The sequence below is a fragment of the Eleutherodactylus coqui genome, chromosome 4 (assembly GCF_035609145.1).
Source record: "Eleutherodactylus coqui strain aEleCoq1 chromosome 4, aEleCoq1.hap1, whole genome shotgun sequence".
In the NCBI taxonomy this organism is placed as follows: Eukaryota; Metazoa; Chordata; class Amphibia; order Anura; family Eleutherodactylidae; genus Eleutherodactylus; species Eleutherodactylus coqui.
Genome location: NC_089840.1, coordinates 174,801,992 through 174,821,545, shown reverse-complemented (window position 1 = coordinate 174,821,545; position 19,554 = coordinate 174,801,992). Strand labels below are relative to the sequence as shown.

General features: G+C 41.3%; 1 protein-coding gene across 1 annotated transcript in view; it reads left to right on the top strand.

Annotated features, from left to right (window-relative positions):
• MAT1A (methionine adenosyltransferase 1A) overlaps positions 1-14,206 on the top strand; it is a 28,005-nt gene extending 13,799 nt beyond the window's left edge. The window contains exons 3-9 of the mRNA XM_066598729.1: positions 1,308-1,430; positions 1,554-1,666; positions 3,108-3,251; positions 9,796-10,014; positions 10,147-10,329; positions 10,420-10,553; positions 13,606-14,206. Coding sequence (XP_066454826.1) covers positions 1,308-1,430; positions 1,554-1,666; positions 3,108-3,251; positions 9,796-10,014; positions 10,147-10,329; positions 10,420-10,553; positions 13,606-13,708 — 1,019 coding nt within the window. The 3' untranslated portion in view covers positions 13,709-14,206. The remainder of the gene's footprint in view (positions 1-1,307; positions 1,431-1,553; positions 1,667-3,107; positions 3,252-9,795; positions 10,015-10,146; positions 10,330-10,419; positions 10,554-13,605) is intronic.
• Positions 14,207-19,554: the final 5,348 nt, after the last annotated feature.

Below are 19,554 nucleotides of genomic sequence, written 5' to 3'. Positions count from 1 at the left end.
TGCAGCAGCGCCGCAGAACGCCGGGGGAGGTGAGTAATGATTTTTTTTTTTGACACTTTCTTTTTTTTCGTATTACCGGCGTATAAGACGACCCCCGACTTCAGAGCAGATTTTTCGGGGTTCAAATGTCGTCTTATACGCCAGTATATACGGTATTTATCTTCTGTCCTTGTTATAGCACCTCCTAGTGTTCTGTTGTCTTCCCCTCAGGTTCTCAAAGAGAATTAAAAGAACATTAAGTGTGTCACAGCAATATCTGGACACAGGAGAATTCCTTATTTTTCCAGTTGAAAAATTGGAATGTTTTGAGTGACCTAACAGAGAAATTAAATATTTGTTTGACAAGCCTTTTAAAGGGTGCTTTTCTGGGGACCTCAACAAAAAGAACCCTAAAGTATTTCTATGAACCATTGTCCCCAAACATGAGCCTCTAGCATTGTTTATGCCAACATCTGATTGCACTAAGGAAAGGAGGAAAGGATGCTTCCAGTTCCACCTAAATTATGTTGTCAAACTATTGTCCCCACCACTTCCCATAGATCCTCTTAAGACCTGGAACCAGCATTTAACCCATTTCTGCCTACCTCTCGCTTAATGAATTGTCCGTAAGCCCTCTTAGGGTATATAGATATTATGGAGGGGGATCCCCTGTTCAAGACCCATTCCGGGAGCTAGAATAAGAGGACCCATGCTTTCCTTGAATGGCCACCATGTAATACTATATAGCCCTTGCAGTGGCTGTTACAGAAGAAATAACTGATTGGCTGAAGCTTCTAGAAAATTCAGCTGTTTCCCGGGAAAGCCAAGAGAACAACAAGGGGTGACCAGTCATTTAGTGTGGTAGCCACATTCTGAAAGGGGTTCTTTCATCAGTGGTAGATCACATAACTATCTAAATGCAACTTCTATGCCAAAACTATACATGACTTTTCCCAAAAAGATCCTTGGCTTCTAAAACACTAACTGGATGGTGTTAGACCAACAAGGTAGACGTCTAACTATATGGGCTGCAGGGGCAGCAGTCGCTACCAGGCCCTGGAGACTTAAGGGGCCCGAAGAACCTTCCATCACATAAGAAGACACCAGTATTATCAATAGCACATGGTAGGTAAGGGCCCTGTTACAGATTTCGCATGGGGGCCCAAGAACTTCTAGTTACGCTTCTGCAATAAAGCATTGTCTCCTAAATGGCTCTTGATTGTATGAATAATGTTGGTTAATTAGAGAGTTATGTTATTCCCAAGACAGTAAATGTACGACATAGACAATGGAGGGAATGTCATTAAGCACAAGTATTTATCTTCCAGAAACGGTATGTAAAACTGGTATGGTTCTGCTTTGTGGAGAAATAACATCAAGAGCAGTTGTGGATTATCAGAAAGTGGTTCGTGACACCATTAAGTACATTGGTTATGATGATTCCCAAAAAGGTTTGTTGATTTTTCCTAAATTTAGTTTATTTTGGTACTATTAACCATATTTAAAAATGATTAGCAGACCGATTGTAGGTCATGTATTAAATTGCATTTTTATTGTATTTTTTTTTAATGCAGGTTTCGACTATAAAACTTGCAATGTTCTCGTAGCTCTAGAACAGCAATCTCCTGACATTGCACAAGGTGTTCATTTAGACCGAAAAGAGGAAGATATCGGAGCTGGTGATCAGGTACGTTTTTATAAGTGGTAAATCCCACCTAATTATGGGGGTCTCACACGGACTGATTCTAATTGTGATCGCTGTCCGGACAGAGGATCCATGGCATACCGCAGGCATTGAAAGGCATGAACTTTTGAGTTTACCTTCAATCTCACTGATACAAATTTTGTGTTCGGCAGGCATAAGAAAAACTGTAGCATGCTCTATTTTGCTGTGATCTCTGCCCAGACGGCCTTCGTTGAAGTCAATGTAGGTGTCCAACCTGCAGCCCATTCGCAATTAACATTGCATATGGGCTGCAGGTACCCACGTCATCACTTACGGGAAATACAAACATTAGAAAAGAAAACTGTACTGTGCATGACTGACGGCGAGCCGCTACGGTCATCCGAATACAGACAAATCAGGTACGCAGGGTGACAGTCCGGAAGGCCCGCATACAGAATCTGACCTGGCCTTAGAATTACTTATTTTTATATAAAACCCTTGATACACTTTGACATCAAATTACAACTTTAGCCTAAAGTACCATGTGGCCACTGGCAGGAGGATGGCTGTAATACAAATATGCGATCCAGAGGAAAGCAAAACCCCATACGAGTCAGATGCCAGTTACCCCATATTAGGCAGAAACGTACTTCCCCAACTCCAATTATGGTAATCAGAATGATTCCCTGAATCAATGTCCCATCTTTAGAAATCCAGTACACATGACTTGTAATACTGAATTTTTCAAGAAAGGCATCTAGGTCTCCCTTGAACATGTTCAATGAATCAATCATCACAACCTCTTGTGGCAGCGAGTTCCATGCACAAGGCTGAAAAGGCCATAAAAACAAAGGTTCCACATGAAGCAGCTTAGTTTGTTGTTCTCTTCCCAATGCCATGTGACTCCAAGCTCATCTAGTCCTCCGATTTGTGACCAATTCAAGCATTCTCAGTGAAGGCTTCTGATTTCGGCCTATGTTCCTACGGGTGCTTGCGTGGGATGTACATCACTCTATTTGCCTTACCCAGCTTCTGCTTTTAGACAATATTTGTCAATGCTTAGCATTTCAATCTGCTGCATTTCTGGGATGAAACTGAGTCTTTGCTGCAGGACTACATTGACTCATACTAGCAGTATTAGAAATCACTGGCATGCTTTTTATTTTTTATCCTGTAGTTCCATAGTCTTACTGCTCTTACAGTAGAAAATCCCCGTCTATGTTATAACCTTCTTCCCTTTAGACGTAGAGGATTTCCTCGTGTCATCATTACTTAAAAAGATCATATGAATGGACAGATCTCTGTACTGTCCATTCATATATACATTGTAATTAGATAGCCCCAGAATTGTCTTTTTGTCAAATATGTAATATTGAAAAAGTTTTTATAATCCTGAATGGGTTACTTTTATTGCTAGTGCACATTTCAATTACTCAATTTTGCCTTTTAATTTTTTCTGTAGGGATTGATGTTTGGTTATGCCACTGATGAGACAGAAGAGTGCATGCCATTGACTATTATGCTTGCACACAAACTGAATGCCAAACTAGCAGAGTTAAGACGCAGTGGCGATCTTCCTTGGCTGAGGGCAGATTCCAAAACACAGGTAATTGAAATGGGGAATTTCTTTTCTAAGGTTTCTGTTAACTAGTTACAATGAATTCCTCTAGCACTTGATACATTACAATGCGCATGTGTTCATTGTGCACACGAGAGTGGGTTTATGTCAAAAGAATGGTTGTAGAGTATCACAAACAACAAGGCACAAGTATACTTGCAAAGTCAGTCTACAGCAATGCTATATGTGTGGGGGCAGAATCTTCACAGGGATATAAATATAGAATCATGTTGCTTAATTAAAGGGACTCTGTCACCTACGTTTAGTCCTATGCGCTAAGCCCATGGACGAAAAGTAGGTGACCCACTGACTTCAGGGATGTAAGTGTTATACTTACCCTCCCCATCGTTTCTCTTACGTCAGCGCTGGAAGCCGTCACTCAATGCATTGAGCGGTGCTGCTAAGTAGTCCTCCAATTATAAAATTAGAATGGGCAGACTACTTAACAGTGCCGCTCAATGAGTACCTTTCAGTGCTGACACCACAAGAACGATGGGGGAGGTAATTATAGCACTTACATCCCTGGACTCAACAGGTCATCTACCTTTAGCCCATAAGCTTAGCTCATAGGAGGCTGCATTTTTTTTCACTTCTCTTCTCTGCTTGACACTCATAACTTTATAGACCTCTTATACTGTACGATTTGATACTTTGTGTTTGTTTGTACACATGTTAATTGTAGCCTTAACGTAGTTTGTTGGGTTCTACTCTATCCACATTTCTATTGAAGGTCCATCTTATAACACATTATTATTCTTTTATTGTGTTCTTGTACTTGTTCAATGTGGTTGGATTGATCTCATTATTGGTCCTCCAATTGTAGGTCAGTACTGCATTTTTAGTACTTATAGTTGTACCTTGTGGTTTGTGATACTGTACATGTCATTCTTTGCCTTTGTTATGTTAAATTTCCTTAAGATGTACTGCTAAACACTTCTTGTTCTGAGGTGCCTACACTTCTCTTGCTCCTGTCGATCAGGTAGAAGACAGGATAGACATCCCGGCTTTTTTCTGTTATGAACCCTTTAAATTCCTATTTTAGGAAAAGCCTGCTGGCCATTAATAGTCCTTTCTGCTTCCATTACTATTCAATCTATAATCTCTTTCTATTGGAGATTCTTCCTGGTCGATCCACAATTGGTGACAAAATTTCACACATCAATGGCCATTCATCCTACAATTATTCATCCTACAAGTATTTAAAAATACAAAATTAAGATTATATATTTAATTTAAGTAGACTTTACTCATTTATCATTAACCTCGTTTCGCAAAACCATATATGGTGGGTGATACGGCACATTTTTTCATCTCAAAGTTCACGTATGTCATTCAGTTAAACTATCCAACAAAAAAGGGTTCAACTTAAGCTAGAGTCACAGTGAGGGGGCAAGTCTAGCTAGCCAGTTGTGTACAAGTCAGCTTTCATAATGCCTGTGATCGGTCCATCATATCAGAACAGACTGGTTTTACCACCTTTCCTGGCTCTGATCATTGATTGTACATCTCAGGGCTGAAAAGATTTAAAAAAATACAGCAGTCTCTCTATTGCCCCAAACATCACCCAGTACCCTCATATCTTTCTATAGGGACCTACACTACAGTCATCTTACAGTGCCAAGTAACTTCCCCACCTGCCGCGGAGAGCTGTCAATGACCCAGTGACATAGAACACAGTATTTCTTTATCTGTTAAAAAAGCAAACAATAAGAAAATAGTTAAAAATGTTGTTGTAGCAGTTTAGAATTAGGATTACATCATGTTTATGTAATCCATTCATTGCCCTACTTGCCATCCCAGTAACCCCATACTCAGGGGCGTAGCTAAAGGCTCATGGGTCTTGGTGCAAAAGTTTATCTTGGGGCCCCCCAACTTCTCTTAACCCCTTAACGCAGAGGCATAACTTGAAGCTTCTGGGCCCCAATGCAAAATCTGTAACAGAGCCCCCAATTATAATGCTTTATTCATAGTACTGGACTCCCTATATGGAGAAGAAAGACCTTATTGGCCCCCTGAGGCTCCTGGGCCTGGGTGCAACCACATCCCCTATAGTTGCGCCAGTGCCCATACTTGTCTACTGTGATCCCACACCACAATGATCCTTCACAGTGATTTTGCACTGCCCATTGACTTCCTTTTCTGCCGAACCAGTGACATAGTATACAGTGTATATACTGTAGTTTCACTTACTTTTATTTGGTGCATATTTTTTTCTGTTTAAGCTAAAATCTTTAAAAAAAAAGGTTATGGTAGATTAGTGATAGCATCTTGACTTGTCCCATTTACATCATACCCCCTATTACGTCAATATTATTTTATATACAGTAATATATATGTTACTGTATATAAAACTCTCAGCCATTTCAAAACCAGGCATAAAATAGCATAAAATAGATTTTAATGGGAGCTGTAATTACAAGCACCGGCCACTACACAGGAGTTGGAGACATCTGCTTCCGCTATAGCCCCTGTGTATCGTGGCAGTGACAGCAAGTGCCTGACCAGCTAGTCAGCCGAGATCTAGAGCAGCGAGCCCTAGCCGATCAACTAATGCTGACCTATCATGAGGATACTTTGGGTCTTCGTTAGTATTTGTGTGAAAAACCCCTTTAAGACAAGAAACACAGAGCTTTAATGCACATAAATACTCACCCCCCGAATGTCAAGACCTTTTCTTGCAAATACATATGCAAGTCTCTGGGGTATGTGTCTATTAGCTTAGTACATCTGGACAATGGAATTCTTACCAATTCTTCCAGGCAAAACTGCTCCAACGTCTTGATGTTAGATGGGTTCTGTTGGTGTACAGCAGACCTCAAGTCATGCCACAGATTCTTAATTGGAATAGCCTAGTAAAAGCCAAGACCTCAATCTAAGACATTTAAATCTTTCCCCTTGGATCCCTCCAGTGTAGCTCTAGCAGTATGTTTAGGGTCATTGTCCTCTGTCACAGTCTCACATCTCTGGCAGACTGAAACTGGTTTTCCTGTAGAATTGCCCTATATGTAATACCATCCATCCTTTCGTCAATATTGACCAGTTTTCCCACCTTTGCTGATGAAAGCATCCCCACAGCATGATGCTGCCACCATCAAGCTTTCCTGTGGGAATGGTGCTCTTGGCGTGATGAAAAGTGTTTTTGCCTCACATAGCATTTCCCATGATGGCCATAAAGTTTTAATTTGACCAGAGAATCCGGGGACTCTGTTACATATTCTTTGGTGAGTTTGAAATGTGATTTATTATGTTTTTCTTTAGGCAGGGTCCTTTTTTTTCCTGGCCCTCTTTGAAAAATATATGATCAGCGATTTTTCAAGTTTTGCGCTTTCGTTTTTTTTCATTCCCAAAAACGAGGGATGTGAAATGGAAAAATCACAATTGTGCTATTTTTGGGGGGTTCTTGCTTTAATGACATTAACATTGCGGTAAAAAGGATATGGTAATACAAAATTTATATACTTTTTATTTGGTTTTACTACCTCTAAAATATATAAAACTTTCAAAAAACATGTTTTTTGTCACCACATTCTGACTCCCTTAACTTGTACGTTTTTTCCTCGGTGGAATTATTTACAGGCTTGTTTTTTATGGATATAGCAATAACAAATTATGTCAATTTTTACTGGTAGGGTTTAATAGGGTGAAATACATAACGGCTCTGGAAGACTTCACAAGCCTTCGGGCTGTCACGTAAACCCACTGACATCCTGTAGTTGCATTATAGACAGACTGATAGGACACCAGAAAGTTGCACTCTGACCACGATGTATCCTGGCACTGCCTAAAAAACCTCTTTAAATGTCGGTGCTGGGGAAATGGACAGGTGGAAGTCAGTGCACAGTATATTGCCACCAGTTGTCTACGTCAGTCCATTTGCAATAAACACAATGTTTATTCTTCCTTGTAATCTGTAGCAGTAATACTTCCCTCGCATGCTCTGTGTATTACAAGCACCTGTTGCTCCAGAATAAGTCTCTGCATAGTAAACGTATACCTTTCAGCTGCTCCAAGAGCACTATGTATTGGCAAGTATATGTCAAGCCTTGGAGACCAACTGATCTGTCACATCTTCATGGTCCATTGTTGATTCACCATGAAGTCATGTTGATGTTTGCTAAGCTTGAACAGGGGCCTGATACATCAACTGCAATACAGAATCTATTCAGTTTCCACAATGTACAAACAGGAATTGATTTATCTGAGGGCATATTAGTAGAACACAGAATGAGGGAAACAGTTGCATGCGTTTACTATAGAAATATGCACAAAGCACAAACAACTTCCGAAAACTGTCCATAACTGCCAAATAATTCATAGGATTTGCCCTACACAATAATCACCGCTGATGGCTTCCTGCACACTTGGCTTCATCTATCAAAATTGTGTAAGACTATAACTGGTCTGGTTGCATTTAATAACCAATCACGGCTCAGCTTTTATTTCATTGACTGTTCTGGAAAAATGAAATGCTAAGGACAACAACACCAGTTTTACGCTTGCACAGTTTTAAGAAATGAGGCCCATACTGTTTTTGTGGCACTATTCATGTGTTTTTTTCCAAGCATTTTTGGATGGCAATTTTTTGTATTTAACACTATATTCATGTATTTTACACTTTTTTGAGAAGTATATGTGAAGACACCTGGAAAAAAAACACCTGCATGCTGCATTTTAAAAAAACATGCCACTGACCCCCAAAAATGCACTTAAAGTTAAGGAAAACACAGCAAAAATACAAAAAGAGCATGTTTGATAATTCAGTATAAGCTTTATGTTAACATTTGATTATAGTATTTGTTTAAGCCATTAAGGACCACGCACCATAATTATATGGAGCAAGATTATGGCGCTATCAGACACAGCCGAGGACCCAGAGGAGAAGACAGTAGCAGTTTTTAACAGCACAATGAGCGCTATGTAGAGAATGCAGGAAGCAGCAGTGCCTTTTCCTGCACAGGACCCGGTGATCACGTTATCACCAATGACCTCCAGCATGACAGAGCTGTAGGCTCTTAGCAGACCCCTGACCACACTAGGGGATATTTTCTCCTGTAACTGGGGTTCCTATGGATGTGTCTCCTATGGATGCCCCAGCAATATATAAAAGAAAATGACCCACTGCTGATGCCAACCTAAACCATTGCCATATTCAACCTGTAATTATACAAATTATATATCAAAATATACAAAACAAATACATTTTTAAAAGTCTTTTTTTTCTACTTTTTGTGAACATTACACCTAGTACAATAAGAAAATGGGAAAAAAAATCAGTGAAGAAATGGTATTAAAAAATAGCCCTATATTAAAGAGGTACCTTCCCCCCTCCTGATTTCCTCCCCTCCTTATATCCCGTTTTTCGACTTAAGACATTAATGTATATGATGTATATCGATCAATATATGTTTGTATTTTGCATATTTGGAAATGCCAATAAAAATCCAGTGTTTAAAAAAAATAGCCCTATATGATGAAAAACAAAAACACAGGGAAAATAGTTTTGGTAGGCCAGGGAAAAATTAGGGACATAAAACCATCACATGGGTAATATCACTAAAAAGTGGTTGTCCCTTTAGGATTGAAACATCCTGGTCCTTAAGGAGTTAAATAAATAAATAAATAACACTGGCAAGAAAAATGCTGCAAAAAACAAAAGAGATTCATAAAGTGCCCTTAACTATCTGAAAACCATTTAATACCTCACTTCTATACTGATATACGGCCGCCTGACGTACCCGACCTTCCGCCTGGCGAGTGACTGCTGGGAGATTCTGGTGACAACATCTCCACTTTGACTTTCTAGTAGATGCTGTGTTGTCAGAGAACTCATTTGATGTAGATACCAATACAGATACCGATGTAGGTACTGTTGTAGATGCTTTAGATTTAGAGATTTATTTAGACATTCATGTTTCAGTCATTTTTTGGGCCTTTTCTTACCCACTCCATAATTTGTGTAAGAGGTAATTTTTTTCTCTATAAAGGTATATTTATTTACACACAGTGGCAATGCTGTATATTTTTCGAAATCCACAGCATTTCTGCCTCATAATCCATTGGTGCAGATATGTATCTGATTCCACCTTTTTAATAGAAGGGGTGAAGTCTGCTGCAGATCCGCACCAAAATCCACGTGACAGTCTGCTTCAATGGTACAGAATTTGATGCTGTTTTTGGTGCGGAAATGCTGTGGATAATGCTGTGGATTTTCCGCTGCAGAATACCTGCTGCATTTCCGCTACATATAAACATGCCATAACTGTGCTTAGTGGGCAGACTGTTCCACGTGTGACGCTGGAAATCTACGCCGTTCGCTCCGACCCCTCAGATGTCTCGCCCTTATTCTTCTCACAACATGAGTCTCACACAGGCTGAGGCAGAAAAATTGCTGCACCATATTTGCCTTCCCCTTTGTCAGGTCCATTTCCTCTCAGTTGTGTATTGCACTACTGAAGACAATCGTTTTGATCTAAGACATGTAAGAAAGCTGCGTGTCTTTCCAGAAAATACTGACTAATCTTCTCCTGTTCAGGTAACGGTGCGGTACATTCAGAAGAACGGTGCAGTCATTCCTGTTCGGGTTCATACGATTGTAATATCTGTGCAGCACGATGAGACCATCACTTTGAGTGACATGCAGAATGCATTAAGGGACAAAGTTATAAAGGCCGTTGTTCCTGCCAGGTACCTGGATGAGAAGACTATATACCATCTACAGCCAAGTGGCCGTTTTGTCATTGGTGGTCCTCAGGTGACTTCATTAGCTATTTCCTGATTCTCCCTAGAAAATAAAGTATATTTATCTCACATTCTACTTTTGCTCTCATTCACCCATTGTTTGACTTAGCTGTTCTTTGTATTTGGTATATTTGGTATATTACAGGGTGATGCTGGTGTAACAGGCCGCAAGATTATTGTGGACACGTACGGAGGATGGGGTGCCCACGGTGGAGGAGCTTTTTCAGGAAAAGATTATACTAAAGTAGATCGTTCCGCTGCCTACGCTGCTAGATGGGTTGCTAAATCTTTGGTGCATGCCAAGCTCTGCCATCGTGTCTTGGTTCAGGTACGCTTACTTTTCTTTATTTCTCAGAGGAACAATAATACAGTATTGGAACCTCTTGTAAAACTATAGATTTTTATATTGGTTTACTAGGTGTCATACGCCATTGGTGTGGCCCACCCATTGTCAGTCTCTCTGTTCACTTATGGAACCTCCGAAAAATCTGAGAAGGAGCTGTTGGAAATTGTCAATAAGAACTTTGATCTGAGACCTGGAGTCATTGTCCGGTAAAATGATTAATGTCTGATAAACATATTAGTTCTTCCTTCTCACAGGATGGTCCGACACACAATCATGTCTGCCATGTCAAGCCAGTTTAGCAGTGCAAGGGCTTTATGTGTTGTGTGCGGACCTTGACAGATGCCATGTATGGAGATAAAGACAAGCCATTTCATACATACAGGGAGCGGACAAAAATATGGAAACACTGTACAAAGGCATGTCTTAAGTAACATGGGATTACAAATCATATTTCAATAAAACATGTAGAGACCAATTTTAAGTAGAGGTAATATGAAACTGATACTTCCAGGGAGACGTGAACATCTGCCCGAACAACAAGGTTCCATTGGTCAGGGGTTTGAGCCACTTAGCTGCTGTTACCAGCTGGCTCCCAAAACCACCCAGAGCGGGGCAAGAGGTGAAGTAAACACAAATTTTGTTGGAAAGCTGTCAGCCAAGCAGGGGTCAAAAGGGCAGCTCAGTGCCAATTCTCAAAATTCCATGCATTTCTAAGGTGTTTCCATATTTTTGATTGTTCTTCTGGTGAAATCAGAGGTATATAAAGGTACGATGGAAGCTTCATGCACATACACCATAGATATGAGAGCCACGTTCTAAAACAGAATTATACCCAGCTGTGTGAGGCCTACATGAAATAGGAGATCTGGAAATTTCTCGATTATGTCAATGGTAAAGGGCTGCAACACCAGACATAACCCATAGACAAAATCCAGGATAAAGCAGCCTTTTTTCTAATGCTGGACAACCCCATTATTGATTAAACTGTCTTTCGTGCACATGTAAAGGAACCTTTGTTCGATGGACCTCACGTGCCAATAAACATGTATATTCTGTAAATATATATAAGACTGATCCAGCGCTATATATCCATACTGAATATTGAAGTAACAATAGCACACTTGAATAGGAAGACATGGATGCGCTACATGATGGTATGGTGCACGGGCCCCTGGGGGCCCCGAGAACATGGATTTCATTTTTTCATTGTGGCCGCTGTAAGAGATAGAGAGTAAAACCCAATTGAAAAGTTGAAGAGTAACATGTGGGAAGCAGAAATCCACTTTCCATGCCTCTCTTAGTCTCCTTGGACTGCTGGTATGACTAAAGTAAGGAAAACGTAAACGAAGTGGCCTCCTTCTGCTATGATACATGCATGGACATGGAGGTGTTGAACAGTGCAGTCCAGGATTGATGATATCATTGTGGGACTGTGTTACTGAATGGCGAAGTGCAAGATACAATGCAAATTAATAGTAAGAGCACAACCAAATCAGAAGGCAATGCAAATTTTAGACTAAATTTGTGGGTTGGAATTTGGCGCTATCGCTTCAATAGACCTATGTGCATTCCAGGACTCTCAACTTGGGTTGGTACCTGAATCTCCTGCAGATGATGGTAGATGAATTCCTAGATGATCCACCCTTATCGCAGCATAAGGAAACCACTTTGTGTACACTTTACTTCAGTCATAGCAGCAGTCCCACCTGACTTAGGGTGGCTTCACATGAGCATGTTTTTGTGCATGCATATGCACGCACAAAAACACGCTTCTATTTGCAACAATGCATTCCCTATGGTGTGTTCACATGTCCGTGCTTTACAGGCGTGTGCCTGCAAAGATAGGACCTGCGTGCACCATAGGGAATGCACGCATTGTTTTCAATGGAGCCGCGACTGCTGCTGGTGGCTCCATTGAAAACAATGGTCTGCCATCACCCCTGCATTCTTTTTCAGGGAAAGGCTTTACATATAAGCCCTTCCCTGAAATAAAAAAATTTTAGTGTAAAAAAAAAAATTAAAAATATACTTACCTGTCCGCCGCTGTCGTGAGCCCCGCGGGGATGAAGAACACATCTGCTGCATGCGGCAGATGTTTCCTTCATCCTTGCTAGTTAAAAGAATTCCCTGCTGCTACATCTGCCACATCTGTGACAGATGCAGCAGAGGAATTCTTCAATTCTCTACTGCAGCTGTCACACATGTCAGCTGCGGTAGAGGATTCTGCTGCTGGCAATTGATTTCAGGGAAGGGCTTTAGATATAAGCCCTTCCCTGAAAATCAAGTAAAAGTGGTACAAAAAACAAAAAAAAAACAGATACTCACCTTGCTTCATCTGCTGGGGCTCCCCGAATGAATGACGGGCGAGAGCTGCCTGTGATTGGTTGAGCACCTCAGCCAATCACATTCAGCTCTTTCAGCAGGTCGGGACAGCAGGAGAAGACCCGGCTGAGCCCCGACAGCTGAAGCAAGGAGAGTATCTTTTTTTTTGTTTTTTACTTGATTTTTAGGGAAGGGCTTATATTTGTGACAGCTGCGGTAGAGAATTGAAGAATTCCTCTGCTGCATCTGTCACAGATGTAGCAGATGTAGCAGCAGGGAATTATTTTAACTAGCGGGGATGAGGGAAACATCTGCCGCAGATGTGTTCTTCATCCCTGCGGGGGTCATGGCAGCGGCGGACAGGTAAGTAGATTTTTTATTTTATTTTACACTAAAATTTTTCTTTTTCAGGGAAGGGCTTATATGTAAAGCCATTCCATGAAAAAGAATGCAGCTGTGCCGGCAGACCATTGTTTTCAGTAGAGCCGCCAGCAGCAGCCGCGGCTCCATTGAAAACAATGCACGGACCTGCATTCACGTGAGTTTTTGCACATTCATGCGTGCGCACCTATGTACGCACAAAAACACGCTCATGTGAAGCCACCCTTAGAGAGACACGAAAAGTGGATTTCTGCTTCTCACATGCTACTTTTCAACTTTGCAATTGGGTTCCAAGGGGCCACAACAAAAAATTGAAATCTATGTTCTGGGGCCCCCATGTTAACCATACCATTATGTAGCACATTCATGCCTTCCTATTCACGTATGCTATTGTTATTTCACCTTAGGGCACCAGTATGAGATATAGCGCGGGATCCGGTTTTATGACCACACCCTGTATATATAACACACACAAAAGTGATAAGCACAACATATAATGTGCAGATATTACAGTTTTCTGACTCTTTGAAATCTACATTTTATATCTTTCTATAGAGATCTTGATTTGAAGAAGCCTATATACCAGAAGACCGCATGTTATGGGCACTTTGGCAGAGATGGATTTCCTTGGGAAGTACCAAAGGAATTGGTTTTTTAACCAGAGATAAAGGAACTGATACTATTGAATAGGAAGTAGGACAACATTTTCCTTCAGGAATTCCTACCTAACCATTAATTAACATTAATGATCACATCGAAGAAAATATCATTAGCCAATAGCAATGAATGGATCTTCTGGAAGTGAAAATGATCGAGTGAAACTCAAGCAGATCTTCTATGAGTTAATTCATTCTCTGCTGAGCTGGAAAAAGTTGCTTTTCTCCTATCTTCTATGTGGATGATGCTCATGCCATAGATAACTCTAACAGTGGTGTGTTTTATTAACTGTACCACATGACCTAGCGTTACTATTTCTAATGTCTTAATTAACTGCTAATTTTGAGTCTTCAATGCCTTTTTTGCTACTGTCATAGCCAGGCCTTTTTCTAGTGCAGCAGCTCAGTGATATTTCTCCGTTTACACATATAGTAGGTGGCGTTGTCATCAAATTGTCCACACAGACCAATCTTTTGAAAATATATATATAATTTTTATAATCAAAGCATTTCCAATATAACAATTCATTATGGTTTTTCAAGTTCTCTGTTTGCTTTCATTTAACAGGTAACCTTTCTAGTTTTCTTCCAGGGAATACAAATCTGTTCTAGTCATGTGACAAGTTCACAGCAAGGGTGGACACCAACTTCTAGGCAGGAACAGTACATGGACCTTATATGTCTCTCATTCACTCAGTTCTTCACATTTAATTTAATTCGTAGGAGCAAACTTGTTTTAAGGTGGTAGTAGACTCCCTTAACTACTGAGCCCCGCTGCAGGTACACCGGTTGCACATATTGTATGCCCATGCATGCATTACTTGACCAGAACTGATTTTCGTTCCCTGAAAGTGAGCTATGAAGGTTATAATACAGTTACTGCAAGCAGAGATATAGCTGTAACTGTAAAACCCCCTTAACTGTACAGTAATTCTACTTTGTGTGTTAATCAAAAAACTTTTGCTTGTACTGATTAAGTTACAAAATCTTTGTGCAATGGATTTCAAAGGGCCATTAAAGATTAAAGGGGTATGCCTATCTCAGCTTTTCACAGCCAATATTTAAAAAAACCAAGCCCTCTCTTCCCAACCAGCCGATGGAAACAGCTGAGAGCTGCAGCCCAGCATTGTTTCCGTAATTCCTATTCATTTCAATGAGAGCTACGGAAACAGCTCTGGGCTGAAACATTTGGCTGTGTCTGTACACTCTGACTGGTTGGCCGGTATGTATAGCAGCAGTTTACCACCTAGGCTATGAGATGCTGAGATGGGAGCACCACTTTAGGGCTTTTTAAGGACTTTAATATTGATGGCTTATACTTAGTATAGACTTTCAATATCAGATTGTTGGGGGTCCCGCCACCCTGACGATCAGCTTTTTGAAGCACTGTGGTCTCTTCATTGTCTGCCAGTCAGTTACATACACCTTGTGGCTCTGCCTGCAGCTTAGTCCTATTCACTTAAATGATGTTGAGCTGCTGTATGCTGCAGTACCAGGCACAGCCACTACAAAATGGACAGAGCTGTGCTACTGGAAACAACAAAGTGTCCACAGCACTTGCCAGAGCATCATGACCCCTTCAATTAGCTGATCATAGAGGTGCTGGGAGTCGGACCCCCACTCATCTGATATTAATGGCCTGTTCCAGTGGTGGTGAACCTATAGCACACGTGCCAGAGGCGGCACGCAGAGCCCTGTCTGCTGGCATGCGCACCGGCAACTGCTCCCCACGGTTGTAAATACCAGCAAGGGGCCGCGGCTTCCCTGTCGGCATTCACTCAGTGGCACTGCTGTGACGTCAGTGTGCACCCGGGATCCTCCCTCTCTGACGTCTTCTCTTTGGTTTCATGAGAGCAGAGGGGAGGAGGAGTCCGGCAGCACACTGACATCACAGTGTATACCTGGCATCAGCGCCAGCAGCAACGCCGAGCAGAGGAGCGGCAGCGCTTCGACGAGGAAGAGCGGTAAGTATATGGGTCTAGGGGGGGGGGCATTATTACTACTGAGGCTAATATAGGGGATACTATTAGTAATAGTGTCCACTATATTGGCCCCAGTAGTAATAGCATTACTACTTGGTCCACTGTGGGATGTCACTATTACCGCTGGGGCTGCTGTAAGGTATCACTATTACTACTAGAGCCGCTTTAGGGTGTCACTATTACTGCTGGGGCCACTCTTGGGGGCACTATTGCCACTGGGGCCACTTTGGGGGTAACTATTACCACTTGGACTGCTCTGGGGGTCACTATTACTGCTGAGGCTGCTCAGGTGGTCACTATTACCGCTAGGGCCGCTCTGGGGGTCACTATTACCGCTGGAGCTATTCTAGGGGTCACTATTACCGCTGGGGCCACTCTGGGGGGCACTATTGCCACTGGGGCCACTCTGGGGGTAACTATTACCGCTGGGGCTGCTCTGGGGGTCACTATTACTGCTGAGGCTGCTCTGTGGGTCACTATTACCGCTGGGGCTGTTCTGGGGTTAGTATCACTGCTGGGGTATATTTACACATGGCAGAAATGCTACAGAATGTCCTCAGCGGAAACTTTCATGGCAAACTCCGCAGCATTTCCACATCCAAAAAGCAGTCAAAATCTGCACCCTGTCTATTTTGAAACAGCCCTGTCCTTTTTTTTAACAACAAAGGTAAAGTCATGCGTCGTGATAATCCCCCCCCCCCCTCAATGCAATAAATAAGTGGGTTTTGGGTTGCAGTTTGGCCAAAAAGTTCACCATCACTGGCCTATCCTAGAGATAGGCAATGAATATCAAAGTATGTTGGTTTATGTATTCACTGATTATTTTGAAAGGTAATTAAAGCAAGACTGACAGTCAAATATGCCCCATAAAGTACTGCCAAAACTAGGTGGGTACTACAAAAGGAAGCTCTATAGCTTTTGTTCCCCTGGAAAAACAAGGATGAAGGAGAAATTGGCGTTTTCCTGCTCCACGCACTGTACGGTATGTAAATGAGCTGCAAACCGTCCAATGGGCGGTCTTGCAGCTATTTGTGGTCCACCACCCCTGCCATTGATGTCTATAAGCTATAAATGGATGACAAAAAGAAGAAAACAGCAGACAAACGCGGTGTGTACAGAACGACAGGGATATATGTAAATCAGTCAGTTTTTCAGGGACACAAATTGGACATGCCGGTGTGAACTAGACCAAAGCACCAACCGCTTCTGTAACAAATCTGCTACGTGTGAATTCCCCCTAAAGAAAGCAAACATTACCTTTGTAGCTGAATGTCTGAAAAATAATGCTGATGTTATTATCATTATTTACAGGGGGTGGACAAAAATATGGAAACACTGTACGAAATTCATGTTTTATGTTACATGGGATTATAAATCATATTTCAATAAGATATGTAGAAACTGATTTTAGTGGAGTTAATATGACACTGATGCTGCCAGGCAGAAGTGAACATCTGCCTGAGCAACTAGGTTCCATTGGTCAGGGGTTTGAGCCACTCAACTGCTGTTACCAGCTGGCTCCCAAAACTACCCAGAGCAAGGCAAGAAGTGAAGTAAACACAAATTTGGTGGGAAAGCTCTCAGCTAAGCAGGGGTCAAAAGGCCGCTCAGTGTTAATGGTTAAAATCACATGCATTTCATACGGTGTTGCCATATTTTTGTCCACCCACTGTATATGTAGCTGATGGTGGCAACCAACTGAGCAGACTAAATAGAAGCAGGACATCCAAATAAGTGCTACGATATGTAGAAAACTTAAGGATAGTGCTGCCGTAATGTAAGCACAGAAAGTTTTATTGCATCATTTTACGGTAGGCTGCAGGATATGTGCAACTTTTCATGCACTTTGTTTATTGTTTAAACTGCAAGAAAATGCAGGAAAATTACGAATAGACTTAAAAAAAAATGTTTTGTACATACAGCTCCTATGGGGAACTATATGTCGTCACGGGAAGAGACTGCAAAGAAACATTCTTTGCAATCAGATGCTGTAGGTAATGATTATAGACTGCAGGATTGGGCTATGTCCGTGAAGACACATTGTTCAGTATAGGCACAGCGGATCCAAACAGTAGAACATTTTCATCAAGTCTATTGGCGAAGTGAGGGTGATCAATGAGTGGAACAGGTTGCCACGAGAGGTGGTGAGTTCTCCTTCAATGGAAGTCTTCAGAGACTGGACAGACATCTGTCCGGGATGATTTTGTGATCCTGCATTGAGCAGGGGTTTGGACCCGATGACCCCGGAGGTCCCTTCCAAAACTATCTTTGGAATCTAAAGCAGCTTGGTTTCAAAAGTGTACATCATTAAATGTCTGTGATCGCCCATAGATCACCTTCACATAACAGCGCTTTGGTCATTATTTTGCATTTGTATTTGTAAGTCAAACTAGAAGTAGAACAAAAACAGAGAAAAGCTTTAGATTTTTCCATTATACTTTTGCTCTGCTTCGATTCAATGCCTGGTTTTGGTTTACAAATGCTGAAGCAAAATATTGACCAAAATACTGTAGTGTGAAAGTGGCCTTCTCTGTAATACAGAGCTAACTGTCATAGCAGTCTGTTAACATGGGGTCATAAAATATGTGCATATTTTAAAAATGCAGCATTCACTATTTTTATACATACATTGATGCCTATGAGCGATGATTAAGATACAAATGCCTCTCTATATGAACCGTATTGCATCAGAATACTATCAGCATTTCATCCATTTTCCAAAGTGGCTGTCTTATGTAGTTTAATATCCTGCCTTGCAGAGAGCCCATCAGAATTACAGATCACTAATACTGATGACATGCCAATCCAATGCCTTGTGTAATATGTCAGTATTATGGATCTATATTCTAGATGTCTTACACTCCAGTGAAGCAGGCCCTTAATTTATACGTTATGACTGAGAGGTGGTAGTGTGCTCTATCTGTACTTGCTGCAAATCTCCGGCAAACTGTCTCCTGTTTTTCTGCTCATTTTTTTTATCCGTAGATCACAGTACTGTCTCGTGGTTCTGCGATGTGTGTACCCAAACTAATTTTTTAGTCTCTGTATTCTGCATACAAGGTTAAAGCATACCTAAGTTTTTAGATAACGTTTCAGAATAGGCTGCCATGTGTAAATGAGGAATAACCCTCTTTCTAGCCATTATATGACTTGTATCCTGCGTTTCCCCCCATTTTCTCCTGTGCAGGGTGTATATCTGAATTTCCATCTTCTCAGGACTTGCGGGAGGAGCTGCTACTGTGTGTGTTTTATAGACTGCATACAGATAATTACAGAGGTCTTGCTTTCTAAGTGCCTATTATACACACACACACACACACACACACACACACACACACATATATATATAACCTCTTCAGGTAGGAGTATACAGAAAGATTTAGCAGGATACATGTGTATAAAGATTTCACCATTATCTCTACTTGCAGCTCTCTGTGTGTGTCTCTCCCATCCCTTCCTCTCTGCATACACTTCAGTGAGCACTGGTGACTCATCCCTTCCTCTGGTGTCCCAGTGTCCCCTTGTAAATCAGGAGCAAGTGGACAGCAAGCTAGTGGGAAGGGAGACAGCACTTTAGAGGGATTTTTCAGCACAAAAACATCATTTTAGGTAAATAAAATAAATAGCAGTTTTGCAAATTATCACACTGGCTATCGTATAAGCTCAAGTTGTTTGAGAAGTTAGTGATGGTTTAATGTAGTTATAATATTCAGTTAGTGCAATTTGATCCTACTGTAAAAAAATAAATGTGCTGAATTATTACAACTGTGAATCCCAAATAATGGAATGCTTCACCTCAAGACTTGCTTCCAGTAATCCAAAACTGTGTTTGTAGAACATTACTGACAATAAGAAAACCTCTGAAT